This window comes from Saccopteryx leptura, chromosome 10 (assembly GCF_036850995.1).
Source record: "Saccopteryx leptura isolate mSacLep1 chromosome 10, mSacLep1_pri_phased_curated, whole genome shotgun sequence".
Taxonomy (NCBI): Eukaryota; Metazoa; Chordata; class Mammalia; order Chiroptera; family Emballonuridae; genus Saccopteryx; species Saccopteryx leptura.
Window position 1 is genome coordinate 6,638,390 of NC_089512.1, and position 18,560 is coordinate 6,656,949.

Below are 18,560 nucleotides of genomic sequence, written 5' to 3' on the forward strand. Positions count from 1 at the left end.
CCATTTACAATATAGTGATAGTAGGAAGTATGTACTTAAAATTGGCTTTTGAAAGGCAGGTTGCAAGCATTATATCTGGTATATCAGATCTAAAGTAGATCAAAGTAGAGAAGCTGGAATGTTGAGACTCCAAAAACATCGTAGTAAGTCAGGCAAGAGTAGCTTCAGGCTGACATACTTTGGTAGTCTGTTTTTTCAAAGGAATGTCATTGAAATTCTCTACTGAGTATAGCACATATACAAGTCCAAATAGTATTTGACACTGAAGTCTTTTTCTTTTTTTTTTTTTTTTTTTCATTTTTCTGAAGCTGGAAACGGGGAGAGACAGTCAGACAGACTCCCGCATGCGCCCGACCGGGATCCACCCGGCACGCCCACCACGGGGCAACGCTCTGCCCACCAGGGGGCGATGCTCTGCCCATCCTGGGCGTCGCCATATTGCGACCAGAGCCACTCTAGCGCCTGGGGCAGAGGCCACAGAGCCATCCCCAGCGCCCGGGCCATCTTTGCTCCAATGGAGCCTTGGCTGCGGGAGGGGAAGAGAGAGACAGAGAGGAAAGTGCGGCGGAGGGGTGGAGAAGCAAATGGGCGCTTCTCCTGTGTGCCCTGGCCGGGAATCGAACCTGGGTCCTAGAAGTCTTTTTCATTATTTTTGTGGTTGGCCCATGGTAGTTTGACTGGAATTTCAGTCTTCTGATTCTTTACTGTTTTATAATTTATTTTTTGCACGTTTCCTATCCTCTGAGTCCTGTTTAAAAAAAAACCACATAGTCACTGTTTCATTGTTTCAAGAAAATATTGATCAGAGAGGGCCAAGGAGTTGGGGTTTTTGTATTTAGGGGAAACATGCTTCTTTAGGCTTTTATTTTTCTCTCTGTACATGGATCCCATTCAGCATGTCTTTGCCACATTAATGCAGCTTGGGATAGAGCTTCATGTAGGATTGGCTAAACCAGAAAGGGTCTCAGTCCTAAGGAATTGACACTTCAGGAATGAGTGAGTCAAGCACATAGAAATATAGTTGCTACTTCTCTCACAATAGAGTAGGATGCCTGGTAAAAGTGGTTGAACTGAGGTAAGACTAAGAGAGGGTCCAAGCCCCACTTGGATGCCACATCTGATTTTTGAGTGTGAAAGATATAGGACCAGAAATGGGCTTTGGATGGGCAGGTAAAGTGTTCTTTTCTAGGGAAAAGGAAGAAATTTTCAAAGAAGGCATTGCTTTGAGTTGAAGTGGAAGAGTTATACAAGGCCAATTAATGGTACCAGGTGTGTGATAAGGAATGGAGAGAAGGTGGGAGGAAAAATTGGTTGCTGTTAGACTTTTAGAGGGCCCTAAAGGGAAGGATGGGTGTTCTGATCTAATTTTGGCATTGAGGACCTTCTGAAGGCCTTTGAGCAAAGGCATTGCAGACTGAAGTTCAGGCAGAGGAATGGAGAATTTGCCTGCAGTGGGTAGGATAAAAGGGAAGTAAGAAGAGCAGTTGGGATTTTGCTCTTTTCCAGGTAGGTAGTACTGAAGACTTCAACAAAAAGGTGGCTGTGGGAATGGAAAGGGGTAGTGGTGAAAATAAGACCCATGAAGGGCTAGCATTCCCTAGAACTTGACAGATGACATCCTGTGAAGAGCAAAGTAAGTAAGAGGATTGATTAACTCCCAGGGTTTCTATAGTTAGCTGAGTGTGCAGGAATGTAATTTTATTTTCACCACCAAGACTGGGGGAACTGGGAAGATATTTGAGGGGTTGGGATGGGATGATGTCTTGAAGACATTGATTTTATTTTTATTTTTATTTATTTATTTTTGAGAAAGAGAAAAAGAGAAGCATCAACTTGTAGTTGCAGCACTTTAGTTGTTTATTGATTGCTTCTCATACATGCCTTGACTGGGCAGAGAGGGGGCTTAATTTGAGCCAGTGGCCCTTTGCTCAAGCCAGCGACCTTTGGGCTCAAGCTGGCAACCTTAGAGTTTTGAACCTGGGACCTCCATGTCCCAGGTTAACAGCTCTATCCACTGTGCCACCACCAGTCAGGCTGGAGACATTGAATTTGAGGTCCAAGTAGAGCACAGAGATTAGAGGTGTGTCCGGATTTTGAGAATAGGGACTGGATCAGAGAGATTTGAGAACCATGTGCATAGAAGTAGTGGTATTTGAAGAATTAAAATCCCCAGAGATAGGTATTAGGAGAATGAGGGGGAAAGGAAGAAGAGAAAAAAACACCTTGCCTGACCTGGAATGCTGAGGTTGCTAGTTTGAAATCCCAGGCTTGCCCAGACAAGGCACATACAAGAAGCAACTTGGTCCTATGAGTTGATGCTTTGTGCTGCTTCCACCCCTTCTCTCTCTCTCTCTCTCTCTCTCTCTCTCTCTCTCTCTCTCTCTCTTTCTCTCTCAAATCAATAAATAAAAACTTTAAAAAAAAAAATCTTGAAAGGAATAATGTTGTGTGGAGCCTATAGCTTAAGAGACAGAAAAATTAAAAACCAGCACGTCAAGGAGGTAGGACCAAGGACAGGGAGATAAAGTTGCAGCAAAAAAATATCCAGGAGAATGAGGACTGGGTTTTGTGCAGGTAGTAGGCCTTTTGGTGATTTCAGAGACTGTTTTTTAGTAAAGTTTGGACAGAAGGCAGTTTGGAAGAATTTAAGCGAGTGAATGGGTATAAAGCAACAGAAATGTTTTTTTTTTTATTTTTTTATTTCTCTGAAGCTGGAAACGGGGAGAGACAGTCAGACAGACTCCCGCATGCGCCCGACCGGGATCCACCCAGCACGCCCACCAGGGGGCGATGCTCTGCCCACCAGGGGACAATGCTCTGCCCCTCCTGGGAGTCGCTCTGTCACAACCAGAGCCACTCTAGCACCTGGGGCAGAGGCCAAGGAGCCATCCCCAGCGCCCGGGCCATCTTTGCTCCAATGGAGCCTTGGCTGTGGGAGGGGAAGAGAGAGAGAGAGAGGAAGGAGAGGGGGAAAGGTGGAGAAGCAGATGGGCGCTTCTCCTATGTGCCCTGGCTGGGAATCGAACCCGGGACTTCTGCACGCCAGGCCGACGCTCTACCACTGAGCCAACCGGCCAGGGCCATGTAGTAAGTTTTGAAGTCGAGAATTAAGAGTCTTACAACTTTGTTCTTTACGGTCTTGCACTTCATAAACATGAATATCTTTCCTTTTATTCAGACTTTAATTTCTCTCAACAGTATTTGTAGTTTTCAGAGTAAGTTTTGTACTTATTTTGAATTTATTCCTTCTTCCTGAATTTATTTTTAATTCATTCACTGCTAGTATATAGAACTGCAATTGATTTTTGTAAGTTCGTCTTTCGTCCTATAACTTTGTCATATTATTTTTTATTAGTTCTAATAGTTTTATTAGTGGTTTCCATAGGATTTTCCATATATAAGATCTTACCCTGGCCAGATAGCTTGGTTGGTTAAAGCATTGTCCTGATACACCTATAGGCACAGATTGGTGTTTCTCTCTTTCTCACATATCTCTCTTCCTCTCCCTCCCTCCTTCCTTCCTTCCCTCCCTCCCTCTCTCCCTCCCTCCTTCCCTCTCTAAAATCAATAAACAAAATTTAAAGAAAAAAAGATCTTATTGTCTATGAATTGAAATAGTTTGACTTCTTCCTTTCCAATATATGTATATGTCTTTATTTCATTTTCTTGCCTAATTGCTTCCAGTATCATATTAGATAAAAGTGGCATAAGTGGACATCTTAGTCTTGTTTCTAATATTAGGGAAAAGGTTTCAGTTTTTTATAATGTTGATTATAGGTTTTAAATACGACCTTTTGGTGCCAACTGGAAAGGTATATTATTAGCATTTTGTATTTGCGTGTGCTAATAGAGGCTTGTGCACCATAGTCAGTAAAGAGTGTCCTAGCCTGAAGCTATTATGTCTTTTTGTGCACTCTAGATAATATTTTGTCTTATGTTTCAGCAATGGCTGCCATCCGAAAGAAATTGGTGATTGTTGGTGATGGAGCCTGTGGTAAGACTTGCTTGCTCATTGTTTTTAGCAAGGACCAGTTTCCAGAGGTATATGTACCTACAGTGTTTGAGAACTATGTGGCAGATATTGAAGTGGATGGAAAGCAGGTGAGTACACTTTTCATAACTGGTACTAATTTTACATGTTAGGCTGTTCATAGAGCCTGTAGAGAATTAGGCCTTTTTGTCTCTCAGTACACATTGTAACAATAACAAAAATGTCAGAATGAGAAATTCATTCTCATCCTGTTATCTTAGCTCATGTTTGTTCATTTTTAACTGCTAGCATATATACTTTGTCCATATTCATATGTATTCCATGTGGGAAAGTCTTAGTATATGTGCTTTTTTCAACTGTGTTTATATTTGAAATGAAACACTTTGTATGAATGGACTTCTTTTTATTCTGTCATAGTATTTCATTAAGTGCTGAAATAGGAGATTACTAGGTTGAGAGGTTCTTATTGATTATGCTTCTCAAAGAGTTATACTGATCTATAGTATCAGTAGTGTGACATTTAGACATCTTCACATTTAATTAAATTTTTTTTTTTTTACTTTAACATAAACTTGCTGCTACAGTTGATTCAATTACTATATGTCTTACTGGCAAGGGAGGACAGTGTCTATGTCTATCCTGAAAGCCCACTGGCAAGACTGGGACAGAGCTCTAATGGATTTGTGTGTGTGTTTATGTTTTATCTTCTGTTCCCTTTTGTTGTCAGAATATCTTTGTTGTGTGTGACAGAGAGGGACAGACAGACAGGAAATGAGAGAGATGAGAAACTTAAGTTTTTCATTGCATCACCTTAGCTGTTCATTGATTGTTTTCTCACGTGTGCCTTGACTGGCGGCCACAGCAGAGAAAGTGACCTCTTGCTCAAGCTTTTGAGCCTGCACTCAAGACTGTGACCTTGGGGTTTTGAACCTGGGTCCTCTATGTCCCAGTCGAATGCTCTATCCGCTGCACCACCACCCAGTCAGGCTCAAAATAATATCTTACCCAACATTCTATGTACAACTTTTGAATATGAATGAAATTCCCAATGCAGATGGGTCAGCGGGGGGGGGGGGGGGGGGCGGACCTAGAACAAGGGACTCTTCTCCAATATACTCGGTCCTCTTGGGCATTCAGTCCTATGTCTGTACTGCTAGCACCTAGTAAATTGACTTCCATATTCCATCTCCTTTCTCCCTTGTCATGTTCCTGCTTTTACTATTCCTTTCTATTCAATGTTTCTTAGCCCCAGTTTGTGGCATTGTGTGTAGAAAGCACATCAGGCCACCTGCTCAGAATTCTCGAGTCCCTCATAGGGTGTCCTGATGGTTCTGTGACTGTGAATAAGCCACCTAACCCTTGAGTTGCCTTCATTTATGAAATGGTTTAAATGATTTTATGGGTGACTTCAGGGTTCTAGAAATAACTGAAAGCATTTGTAAGCACCAGATACTTTTTACAAATTGGGCTGAACTCAATACCTCCTTTAACAGTTTGTAGTCCGTTTTATCCAGTTGCAGTGTGGGTCACAGTGATTGCTGTCATATGGTTAAGAACCACAAGACACTTCTCTGGCAAGAATAGATTGGGTAAGAAACACAGTAAATCTTAGCCTGACAGATCTTTGGATCCTACCCTGCATGTGATTCATCACTAGAGTATTGCCAATCAGTCTTAGTCAGTTAGAGCTCTGCGTGGTTGCTTGACTATAGGTATTTCTATAAGTCTTAAAGATTGGTTTTGTGTAAAGATACATGGCATGGTTATGACAGACTGAGTGGAAATGTGCTGAGATCTTTGCACCTGCTGTCATGTAACAGCCTTCCTAACTTAGGTTGCTACACATACACAGAAGGACTCAGTGGCTTGAGGGAAGCAGGGTCAGGTTGGTTTCTCAAATGCTTAGTGGATGTGTGTTGCTGGTTTTATCCTGTCATTCCCTTCAGAAAGAGCACCTGTTGGTTGCTGTGTGTCTGTACCTGTCAGTTGGAAAAGTCTTTTCTACCTGTATGTATGTTTTGGGAGAAGTATTGGCTCTTCTATCTTCTTTGAAGCATCATCTGTACCTGGAAGTCTTGGAACAACCAGGATCTTGCCTATAAGAAATTTAGAGACCTTGACTTAAAACCTTGAGGAATGGTCAATGAGTATCTTTCTTGCACTGCCAACACTGAACATGCCTGACCCTGGCAAGATAGGGGAGCCCCATTAGCAGGGAGAAGAAACCCTAAAGGTAAGGCGCTTTCTGGAAGAGAGTATCACACCCTAGCTGACTATCTCAGAGCAACTCAGTAGGCCCCTCAGTGGGTGCTGCCTGGGAATGTTCGTGTAAGAGTATGTAGTAATAGAGCCTTGGGAACCATCCAGGACTTGAGGTAGTCATGGTCCCAGAAATAGGTCTATGAAAAATGGAAAGGCCCATTCTGACAGGAGACAGGCCTTTGGAAGTACTAACACCCTGGAACCATTTATCAGGAGACAGTCAGGGTTGGATGTGTCTGCCTAAATATCCAGGAGGGTTGGAGGGGCCAGGGGAATGGGATGTGGAAGAGAGGGAAAGAACATAACCATTCTGAGGACAGACCAGTTATGAGGATTGGGGATCCATATGTCTGATGGTGTGTTCATGATACAAGTGCAAGTGGCCTTGTGGAGGCTGCAGGTGATGCGTCCTGGGGCAGAGGCTGAGAGCGGAAGAGACAGTTAGCCATCAGCTTTAAAGAAGGAATGGTATTTAGAAATTGAAATAAGGCTATGAAGGTGCTAGGGAAGAAGGGTATTCCAAACATTCTAGTGAGATCTCCTTGGGCCCTGAAGGGCCTCTGAACAAAGGGTGTTGAAAATCCACTCTAGTCTAAGAAGGCTCAGGGCTGGCTGTAGTACTAGACAGTGTGGAGGAGGACCTATGTCCAGAGTCCAGGCATCAGTTTGCCCACCCAGCACAGTAAGGTGAGCAGGTTCCCAGACATGAAGAGTATCCTTCTACCTTAAAGTGATGCTTTCATTCACACATTCAGACATTTCTCGTATCTGTTTATAAAAATTCTGATTTTATGAAATTATAACCTAAAGCAATTTAAACACACCCTCCACCTTCAGGCTTGATTCTAATGAAAGTGGAACACTTCTGTGTTTTACTGTTTTGGACAGTGTGTCATTTGAATTTACTATGGTAAACATCACCTTTTGAAAGTGGATAGTGGGATTAACCTTTTACTTTTCTATTTATTCTTCCTATTACAGGTAGAGTTGGCTTTGTGGGACACAGCGGGGCAGGAAGATTATGATCGCTTGAGGCCTCTCTCCTACCCGGACACAGATGTTATACTGATGTGTTTCTCCATTGACAGCCCTGATAGTTTAGGTGAGTGGCCCTGCAGCCTGAATTTTGTCACTGCCTGTGTGCCTGGTCGACTCCTTGTTATTCAGGCCCTTTCTGCGCATCAGGCAGACATGAGCATCAGAGTAGGAATCATCAACGTCCTGGGTCCTTTTTAGCGTAATCTCCCATAGCTGCCATGTGTCTATTTTATAAAGTATATGGATTTCAGATACTAAATATGAAACTCTCTTTTGGGCTATGACTTGGGGAGGGCTTTCTTGGGTGTCTGTACCTTTTTTAGTACTTCTTCATATTAGCCCTGCTGCCTCCCGACAGCTAGGCTGGTGACGTGCTGTTTTCCCGGCAGTGTTGGTTTTTTTTTAAAGACTTTATTCATTTTAGGAGAGAGAGGGAGAGAAGGGGAGGAGCAGGAAGCATCAACTCCTATATGTGCCTTGATCAGGCAAGCCTGGGACTTTGAACCTGCGACCTCAGTGTTCCAGGCTGACGTTTTATCCACTTCCCAGCAGTGTTTTTAAAGCTCTATTTTAGCCCTTTTCTAAAGTTTCTTCACTAATAAAGAGACTTGAACCTGTCTGCTTCATTAGCTCAGTGTACCACATGTTTCAGAAGTCACTTTGCTTCAGAGAAAGACCAGTAGTGCTGACCTCACACTTTACAAAGCAAGGCACCAAGGCCTTGAAGTCAGAGAATAGCACTTAACTTGTAAAATCAGTCTTAAATTACAATCAGTACCATTTAAATGATCATGATACTAAGTACTTTGTATGAATGGGCTCAGAATAACCCATGTAAGGTAGGTAGTACTATTAACCCCATTTTATAGCCCTCCCTGACTGAGGTGCCTGAGGTGAGGGTGTAGGTTGAACCCAGGATGCTCATTCACCATGATGTACATACAGCCATACCCAATTAATACAGTATTGGCAAGAAGCTGCATCTGGTGCCTAACCAGGCAGTGGCAGAGTGGATAGAGTATCAGACTGGAATGCAGAGGACCCAGGTTCGAAACCCCGAGGTCGCCAGCTTAAGCGCGGGCTCAACTTGTTTGAGCATAGCTCACCAGCTTGGACCCAAGGTCGCTGGCTTAAGCAAGGGGTTACTCGGTTTGCTGAAGCCCACAGTCAAGGCACATATGAGAAAGCAATCAATGAACAACTAAGGTGTCGCAACGAAAAACTAATGATTGATGCTTCTCATCTCTCTCCGTTCCTGTCTGTCCCTAGCTATCCCTCTCTCTCACTCTCTCTCTGTCTTTGTAAAAATAAATAAATAAATAATAAAGCTGCAGCTGGTTATCACTCATTTTCAAAACCCTTGAGCCATTTGAACGGGCCATGGTCATGCTGAGGGTCCATGAGTAAGGTGTAAGAGAGCATGTGCGGCTCCAGAATGGGGCTAGAGTCAGAATCCACTGCCATCAATGAGAGGGTGGCCTGTGGGGAGCCTCCCTCCATGTGGCAGGTGGCACCATTGTGGAGTCACCCTGTGTTCTGAATCCTTTGCAGCTCCAGAGTCTTTACCCGGGCCTCACCTCCACAAGAACTGTGCTGCTTGGTGGGACTGAGAAAAGCCAGGGATTCTGTGCTTAAAGAGATTAGATTTTGCCCTGGCCGGTTGGCTCAGCGGTAGAACATCAGCCTGGCGTGTGAAAGTCCTGGGTTCAATCCCCAGTCAGGGCACACAGGAGAAGCACCCATCTGCTTCTCTCCCCTCCCCCCTCTCTGTCCTCTCTTTCTCTCTCTCCCCCTCCCGCAGCCAAGGCTCCATTGGAGCAAAGTTAGCCCAGGCGCTAAGGACGGCTCCATGGCCTCCGCCTCAGGCGCTAGAATGGCTCTGGCCGCAGCAGAGCGATGCCCCACATGGGCAGAGCATCACCCCCTGGTGGGCATGCCGGATGGATCCTGGTTGGGCATATGCGGGAGTCTGTCTCTGCCTCCCCGCTTCTCACTTCGGAAAAATACAAAAAAAAATTAAAAAGATTAGATTTTGCCTTTTCCCATAGTGTTAAAACTAGTGAGATTCTATTAAATGTGCAGCATACTTCTGAAGTAATTTCTTTGCAGTTTAATTAGGGCTCTTGGAAATCCTTTAAGATATAATTTTACGTATCCCCAAATTATGTGTATCTCACCATTTTCAGAAAACATCCCAGAAAAATGGACTCCGGAAGTCAAGCATTTCTGTCCCAACGTGCCCATCATCCTGGTTGGGAACAAGAAGGATCTTCGGAATGATGAGCATACAAGGCGAGAGCTAGCCAAGATGAAGCAGGCACGGTCTGGGGCAGGGTTCTCTCTCCTCGTAGCATCCTTGAACCTGAGATCCAAGCTTGGATGCTCAGAGAGCCCAACAGAAACCCTCACAGGCCAAGCTGGCTATTTCATAGACTCCTGGAAGCTTCTGTGTCCATCGGGCCTCATTGATGGGGCCTGGTCATATGAAATGGAACATTTCCTGTGAGGCAGTGCTGCGTCCCAAGGATTACCTGCCTGAGAAGGGACCGTGACAGTAGTACCAATGCTCCAGTTGCGGAAACTTGATCAGGCTCTTGGTTTCCCTCTTCATTTACTACTTTGGTACCTGTGAGGCTAAAAATAAATTAGTGGCAACTGAAGGGTTAGGAAATTCTGAGGGCTGGGATTCTTGACACAGAGCAGTGATGTCTTTATAAAGGTAATGATGGAGGTGGCATCTTGGCTTCTAAGAAGTCAGGTGGCCCAGTGACAGGACTTCCCCATTGTAGGAAGGGTGCCCTGATGTCTTGAGCACAGGCTCTCCCACAATCTTTTCCGATTGTCAAGGTCAGGATCTGTTTCCTTCCATAGGTATTCAGTCCTCTGTCAAGCTAACTACAGAAAGACCTTACCCTGGATCAACAGCTTGAGTCATTTTCTCCTTGATTTCCTACTTAACCCTCCAGGGCTTCTCTGGCCTCTCCCTTCACAGAGAAGAGCTCATTTGAGAGGGTTACTAGAATAAGTCTTTTAGCTGAATCGGAATACTTGACACTTCACTCACTGTATGTACATAACACTGTTAACTAAAAGCACTCTTCTCTCTTTGCTAGGAGCCAGTAAAACCAGAAGAAGGCAGAGATATGGCAAACAGGATTGGCGCTTTTGGGTACATGGAGTGTTCAGCAAAGACCAAAGATGGAGTGAGGGAGGTTTTTGAAATGGCCACGAGAGCTGCTCTGCAAGCCAGACGTGGGAAGAAAAAATCTGGGTGCCTTGTCTTGTGAAACCCTGCTGGAAGCACAACCTTGATGCGGTTAATTTTGAAGTGCTGTTTATTAATCTTAGTGTATGATTACTGGCCTTTTTCATTTATCTTTAATTTACCTAAGATTACAAATCAGAAGTCATCTTGCTACCAGTATTTAGAAGCCAACCATGATTATTAATGATGTCCAACCCACCTGACCCGCCGGGGTCCCTCTGACACCGCTAACAGCCCTCCTCTGCACTCCCACCTTGACACACCAGGCGCTAATTCAAGGAATTTCTTAACTTCTTGCTTCTTTCTAGAAAGAGAAACGGTAACTTTTGTGAATTAGGCTGTAACTACTTCATAACTAACATGTCTTACCTGTCATCTGTCAGCTGCAAGGTACTCTGGTGAGTCACCACTTCAGAAACTTGACTCCTGACCAGATTCATTGGCATAGCTTTGGAGTGGGCACCTAGTTTTTTTCAAAATGTGCTCAGCCAGAAAGACCCCAGTCCATGCAGCTGTCGCAAAGTTACAGTTATGTGGTTTCATGTTAGTTACCTTATAGTTACTGTGTAATTAGTGCCACTTAATGTATGTTACCAAAAAATAAATATATCTACCCAGACTAGATGTAGTATTTTTTGTATAATTGGATTTCCTAATACTGATATTTGTCATTCCCACAGAAAGTGTATTGGTTTTTTAAAAAAGAAAGTGTATTTGAAAATAAAGTCAGATGGAAAATTCATTTTTAAAATTCCCGCTTTGTCAGTTTCTCTGAGATAAGATGGCCATGTCACCTGTTTTCAGCTCCACATATCCCAGTACCCTCCTCAGAGCTGGGCTAAGCAAACAGGAATTGGTTTCATGCCTGAGGCACTGAGACACTTGGGAAGGCGGCACAAGCTGTCTCACCCAGACTGCAGGGTCTGCCTCTCCGTCCCAGTGCTCTTGCTCCTCGCTGTATCCACGTTCCTTCCCAGGGGCCGCCAGTTCTCTCGGCTGGCCCTGGTTTCTCTCCAGCTGACTAAACTTTTTTTCTGTACCAGTTAATTTTTCCAACTACTAATAGAATAAAGGCAGTTTTCTAAACTTCCTGTATCCTGGTGTTTGTGTTCCTCTCTCCAGGGCTGGGAGTGGGAAGATGGGCTCATTCTATTCAATAGCTCACCTTGGAAGGTTCCTTCAGGGTGCAAAGTACAGCTTACCCACCACCACCTTCTTTTTTTCTTTTTTTTTGTATTTTTCTGAAGCTAGAAACCGGGAGAGACAGTCAGACAGACTCCCGCATGTGCCCTACCAGGATCCACCCAGCACGCCCACCAGGGGGCGATGCTCTGCCCCTCCGGGCGTCACACTGTCGCGACCAGAGCCAATCTAGCGCCTGGGGCAGAGGCCAAGGAGCCATCCCCAGCGCCTGGGGCAGAGGCCAAGGAGCCATCCCCAGCGCCTGGGCCATCTTTGCTCCAGTGGAGCCTGCTACAGGAGGGGAAGAGAGAGACAGAGAGGAAGGAGAGGGGGAGGGGTGGAGAAGCAAATGGGCGCTTCTGTGTGCCCTGGCCAGGAATCAAACCCGGGACTTCTACACGCCAGGCCAACACTCTTACCACTGAGCCAATCAGCCAGGACCACCACCACCTTCTTCATTGAGCACCAGCCTAGCTCCCTCCAAGAACATGAGAACAATGTCACATTCAAGCTCAGTGGGGTGGGTTGTGGAATGCAGCTTACTGAGGAGACATGAGGAACACTCCAAGCAGTCATTCTGCTTCACAGATGAGTGTGACATTTTTCTCTCCCTATCCATTGAGTGACTTACTTCCAGGACTGAGCTCCAGATGAAATTGACTGGATGTGATGGATGGCCTAAAATCAGCAGGGTCTGCATCCATGCCTGGGCATAGGGCCACTCCAGGCCATGGGCCATGGCACACTGGGGGTGTAAAAGGAGGAGGGAGCCCAGGGACCTAATGCAAACATGCTCCAGACAGCCCCTGAATGGTTTTGGGGCCTGAGCCCTCGCTGCTTTTGCATTCTCCACCATCCCACTTAACCTTCCAGAAACAACTAAGCTTCATCGCAGAGAGAACTTGCCTTGGCAGGTGCTGGCAGCTGCATCCAGCAACAATAGGGCCTATACTGCAAGAATAGTAACATGGCATAAGCTGGGAGAGCTGTGTGGCCAGGAGCAGCGCCCAGTGCTGTCCGGGCCAGGTCCCAACCCCTCACAATCTTTGAGACCTTGGCCCGTGCGCCATCTAGGTAACGGGCGGCTGCAGGGGCGCTACCGCGGCACTGCCTAGGCCGGCTCAGACTTGCCCACAGCTCCTCCCGGTCTGGGCGGTGTCCGCATCCGGCCAGGTCACACCCTCGCCTCGCTGGTCACCAGTCCAGGGAGGCCGGATGAGGCGGGACCAACCAAGCGGGCGGAGCAGCCGGGAAAGTGGCTGTACCACGTGATGCTGCCTGCTTGATAAAAGGAGGCGCGCCCTGGGTCCCCTAGTGTCTTTGTCCCCACTCTCCTCGTTTCTATACTGACGCCATGTGTGCGGCTCAGCTGGCGATGGCCGCGCGCTCCGTGTATTCTTTCTCTGCGCGCCCCCTGAGCGGTGGGGAGCCTGTGAGCCTGGGCTCCCTGCGGGGCAAAGTGCTGCTCATTGAGAATGTGGCCTCGCTCTGAGGCACAACGGTCCGGGACTACACCCAGATGAACGAGCTGCAGCAGCGCCATGGGCCACGGGGCTTGGTCGTGCTCGGCTTCCCGTGCAACCAGTTCGGGCATCAGGTGCGCCGGGCGGAGCGGAGCGGAGCAGGACGGGGTGGTAGGGCCGCCGGGGTAGGAGCGCGGCAGGGGTTAGGGGCGCGGCCGCGGAGAGGCGGGCACAGGCCCGCTCCTTCTGGTGCTTGGCCAGGCTGGGGTTCGGCCCGCCTCGGATTGTGCAAAAAGGGCCAGGAGCCTAGTGAGTCATCCAAAATCCCCTTGTTTGTGGTCAGACGGTTTCCCCTGGAGGGCCCCTCCCAGCCGCTCTTCTTCCCTCTCAGGAGAACACCAAGAACGAAGAGATCCTGAATTCCCTCAAATATGTCAGACCTGGCGGCGGGTTCGAGCCCAACTTCACACTCTTCGAGAAGTGCGAGGTGAACGGCGCGCAGGCGCACCCTCTCTTTGCCTTCTTACGGGAGGCTTTGCCAGCGCCCAGTGATGATGCCACTGCGCTCATGACCGACCCTAAGTTCATCACCTGGTCTCCGGTATGCCGCAATGATGTCTCCTGGAACTTTGAGAAGTTCCTGGTGGGCCGCGATGGGGTGCCTGTGCGTAGATACAGCCGCCGCTTTCAGACCATTGACATCGAGCCCGACATCGAAGCCCTACTGACCCAGGGGCCCAGCAGTGCCTAAGGCACCCCTCCTAGCCCTGCTGTTTGGCAGTCACAGCGCTGCCCGCTGGGGGTTTCATTCATGATGGTGTTTCCTCTAAACCTGCATTCTGCATGGAGGAATGCCTGATGTCCAGGAACCCCCCCACCATGGGCCCCGGTCCTGTCCATTCTAGCCTCCCCCTGCCACACCATGAGTTTTCACAATAAATTGTGGGGTGTCAGCAGAACTGTGTGTTCGTCCTCTGTCAGCGTCAGCAGGGACACCTTTCCTACTAACCTCATTATCATAGGGAGTTTGAGCCCCCCCACACACACACACACACACACACTCCTGGTCAAACTCGAACCTGTCTTCTGTGTGTGTGGAAGCCGTTCTTCTGCGTGTCCACCTGTCCCAGTGGTCCTCCCTCTCCCAGGACATGCAATAGGGCCATCCCAAGGGCCTGTTAAAAAAGAAAACCCTTACTCCAAAAATAGGAAGACAAGTCAAGTGCTGACTTCCTAACCCCAGTTGTAGGCCACTCCTGTCTGAGTATTTGCTGGGTGTGAAATGATCTTCACACAAAATAACACCATACGCACCCAATCATATTGAGTCTGTGGCGTCTCCAGGTGTTAGGCCCACGCAAGCCTATTTTACATGGTTGGGAGCTCATGCAACATACAAACTGCCGAGACCAGCTCGGCAATGACGGTGCACGAAAGGGAGGCGCAGCAGGACTTATGAAAAAACACACAAGACACAACATAGGGAAAAGATGGGTACAGGGGACTCCCAGCCTCTAGGGCTGAGAACCCAGATCTCTGCAGCCTCATTGTATTTATTTGTTTCTTTGCTCATCAAGCAAATTAGCAGAGCATGGATTCAGGTGCAGAAAAGGATGATTAATTAATACCTTTCAGGTATGTAGGAAGACGGCCATGGGGTCAGCTGGTTGCTTTAAACAGTCTTTTTTTATGTTTATTTTATTGATTTGAGCGAGAGAAAGGGGGAGACAGGAACACCGATCTGTTCCAGTATGTGCCCTGACCTGGAATCGAACCAGAAACCTCTGCACTATGGGTCGATGCTCTAACCAACTGAGCTATCCAGCCAGGGCTCCTTTAAACAATCTCATCAGTGTTTGCCTGGGCAGCGTTCTGCCCCCACAGGACTTGGTGTTCCAAAGTCCACCCCAAAGACTTGTCTCAGGATCTAATTCCCGGCCATTTTCCTAAACGAACTCGTTTCCCATTACTTCACTAGATCTTTGTATATTGCTACCCAGCACTTACATCTGCTCTGATGCTATCCTTACTGGTTGCTTCCTCAGGTATTCAGAGTGAGAAGAATATATAACCGGTCCTCTGACCAAGCCTTGCATGGCACTTGGCAGTTGCAAATGCTTAGTCAGGCTCAGGGTAAGGACATATCTTGGACGCCAGCTGCTGCTTCTGATGGTGGCTATAGTACAACCTCTCCATCTGTTGCTTCTGCTGTCAATAATCATCCCATACAGACCTGGAACCACTTCCTATCACAGTACAAGGGCCTCGTCAGGGCTTGGATGCAGCTTCTGCTTGGGCAGACAAGGACCTGATACACACCCTGGCAGTGTCACCCAGTCCAGAATGTGAGCCGAAGGTTCTGGGGTCCTGCCACTTATGTTCAAGTTATGCTCACGTCTCTTCTGTGTCTGAACCAACTCTCAGCCCTAAGCAGGAATCTTAACTGCCCTTAGGTCATTAAGTGTGTGAGGTGCCCTCTGCTCTCACTCTCAGTTCTGTCAGAACTCCAGCACAGGCCCACCTCCCTCTGGATATAAAGCCTCTCCACCTCAGCTTTTGAGTCCCCTTTGAGGTGACCAAGGCTGTCTGTTCTTCCTTTGGATCTCACCCTACCTACCTGTACTCATCTCAGAACTCAGGAGTATTGATGGCATCTGTGACTAGTCTGCTTCCCACAGGGTAAAATTCTAGAAGGTGGACTAGGCTGGCCATCTCGGGCCACAGAGACTGGCACATGACATGAATCATCAAATGTTTCTCAATATAGCCTGACCAGGCAGTGGCGCAATGGATAGAGCGTTGGACTGGGATGTGGAGGACCCAGGTTTGAGACCCCGAGGTGGCCAGCTTGAGTGCAGGCTCATCTGGTTTGAGCAAGGCTTGCCAGCTTGAGCCCAAGGTCACTCTGCTGTAGCCCCTGGGTCAAGGCACACATGAGAAAACAATCAATGAACGACTAAGGTGCTGCAGCAAAGAATTGATGCTTCTCATCTCTCTCCCTGTCTGTCTGTCCCTATCTGTCCCTCTCTCTGTCTCTCTCTCTGTCACAAAAAATAAATAAATAAAAAATGAGAACTTGGCCCTGGCCGGTTGGCTCAGCGGTAGAGCGTCGGCCTGGCATGCAGGAGTCCCGGGTTCGATTCCCGGCCAGGGCACACAGGAGAGGCGCCCATTTGCTTCTCCACCCCTTCCCCTCTCCTTCCTCTCTGTCTCTCTCTTCCCCTCCCGCAGCGAGGCTCCATTGGAGCAAAGATGGCCCGGACGCTGGGGATGGCTCTGTGGCCTCTGCCTCAGGCGCCAGAATGGCTCTGGACACAACAGAGCGACGCCCCAGAGGGGCAAAGCATCGCCCCCTGGTGGGCATGCTGGGTGGATCCCGGTCGGGCGCATGCGGGAGTCTGTCTGACTGCCTCCCCGTTTCCAGCTTTGGAAAAATGAAAAGAAAGAAAAAGAAAAATGAGAACTTTCCACTCAACACAAGGCCAGGGCTTTTTGATCACTTGTGGACTCCAAATCTGATTGCTAGAATGGAGACTAGCAATCTATACAACTGAGTGTATCTGGGTATACCCAGAAAACCTGTGACCCCCTACACCCTCATATTCTTCCCTAAACTCTCTTTGCCCTCTGACTGTCCCACTCATCATTCAGTCCTGTGTTAAGAGCTCTCTGCTGGGTGCCAGGGACACAGTCCTCAGGAAGGCAGAAAGCCTTTTGAATCACTAAAAGTATGTTTAGTCCAAGAGGTACTTAGTTCTACGGGGTACTTTGAGGGCTTGGTCCAGGAGGGGGATCATACTTGCCTCTTGGAGGAAGCAACAGTGAAGCTGAAGAGAGGTCAAGAAGCAGCTGACCAGCAATCTGATGGCGATTAGACTGGCAGTGACAGTGTGGGAAGTTGGCCTCACTGACAGTTGGGCCACATGAGGAGGAGCAGGCTTGGGGAAGGGATGTGTTCAGATTCAGACGTGGTGTGCATGAGATCCAGATGACGATATTTGAGGCAGATGGTCAGAAAAGGGTCAGAAAAGGAGTATGGACTCAAGGCAAAATTCTAGCCAAAGAAACAGTATGTAGCCATTGGAGAGGATGACATTACTTGGGGAGAGTGACAAGAAGATCAAGGGGTATAGGTAGATCTTAGGCCTATGGATTCACAACCCTTCCAGATCACATGGCAGAAAGGCACAGTTGGGAGGAACAATGATAGAGTCAAGAAACTAAAGCAAGAAATATTCTGGAAAGAACGTTCAGCTGGGTCAAGTGATATGAATTATGTGTTCCTTGGCAAGTGTGGTTTCAGGGAGGCAGCTGGGCTGAAGCCAGAGAGCCAAGTGCGGTGATGCACCAGGCCCTGCTCCAGGAGCTCAAGAACACGGGGTGCCTGCTAACCCTCTGTCCACAGCCCACCTTCAGAGATTTCACTGAGGATGTGGCATCCGCTCAGCCCAGGCTGGGGCAGCTCCAGGAGAGGAACTCAAAGCTTTCCAGACTGACTCAACCTCTTTCGCCCGGCCACATAGGGATTCACCCCTCCTCACCCACATTTTCTCCTCTCTGTCTATGCGGTGGGCTGCCAGGGAAGGGAAGTTCTGAATCCCCAATGTGGCTAAGCCTGGGGGGGCAAGTATTTCTGCTCAGACTTCTAGATGCCTTTATCCCTTACTTGAAAGTCCTTTCTAACTCTATTTTTTTTTTTCTTTAAAGATTTCATTCTATTGATTTTACAGAGAGAGGAAGGGGTGGGGAGCAAGAAGTAGTTGCTTCACTTTAGCTGTTCATTGCTTGCTGGTTGCTTGTCCCATGCGCCTTGACCGGGCAAGCCCAGGGTTTTGAAACACCGACCTCAGTGTTTCAGATTGACACTCTGTCCACTGTGTCACCACAGGCCAGGGCAATTTTTAATTTTATTTTTCCAACTCTCTCTTCTTCAGGAAGACTCATAATAAATCCAATTAACATTTCATCTTCCTCCCCAATAAGCTGGCATCTTTCTCCCAACACACACACACTCCTACAATACAGATTTTTTTTTTTATCACTTTTTGAAAAAGATTTTATTTATTGATTTTTAGAGAGGAGAAACAGAAAGGAGGGAAGAGCAGGAAGCATCAACTTGCAGTTGTTGCTTCTCATATGTGCCTTGACTGGGCAAGCCCAGCGTTTTGAACCAGCAACCTCAATGCTCCAGGTCGATGCATTATCCACTACACCACCACATTCCTTATCATTTTTTTTTTTTTTTTTTTTTTTTTTTACAGAGACAGAGAGAGAGAGAGAGAGAGAGAGGGATAGACAGGGACAGACAGACAGGAATGGAAAGAGATGAGAAGCATCAATCATTAGTTTTCCGTTGAGC

At 47.3% G+C, this 18,560-nt stretch overlaps 2 protein-coding genes across 4 annotated transcripts in view; both read left to right on the forward strand.

Moving 5' to 3' along the window:
• The window catches only part of RHOA (ras homolog family member A), a 47,115-nt gene extending 35,464 nt beyond the window's left edge, over positions 1-11,651 (forward strand). For all 3 annotated transcript variants that reach the window (XM_066351036.1, XM_066351037.1, XM_066351035.1), the window contains 4 exons: positions 3,944-4,101; positions 7,235-7,355; positions 9,478-9,608; positions 10,405-11,651. In XM_066351036.1, the coding sequence (XP_066207133.1) occupies positions 3,946-4,101; positions 7,235-7,355; positions 9,478-9,608; positions 10,405-10,578 (582 nt within the window). In that variant the 5' untranslated portion in view covers positions 3,944-3,945 and the 3' untranslated portion in view covers positions 10,579-11,651. The remainder of the gene's footprint in view (positions 1-3,943; positions 4,102-7,234; positions 7,356-9,477; positions 9,609-10,404) is intronic.
• A 1,393-nt stretch (positions 11,652-13,044) lies between these two features.
• On the forward strand, positions 13,045-14,160 carry GPX1 (glutathione peroxidase 1). The gene is made up of 2 exons (XM_066351441.1): positions 13,045-13,335; positions 13,593-14,160. Exons 1-2 carry the CDS (start codon positions 13,093-13,095, stop codon positions 13,950-13,952), a joined length of 603 nt encoding a protein of 200 aa, XP_066207538.1. The 5' UTR covers positions 13,045-13,092; the 3' UTR covers positions 13,953-14,160.
• The last annotated feature ends 4,400 nt before the right edge of the window (positions 14,161-18,560 follow it).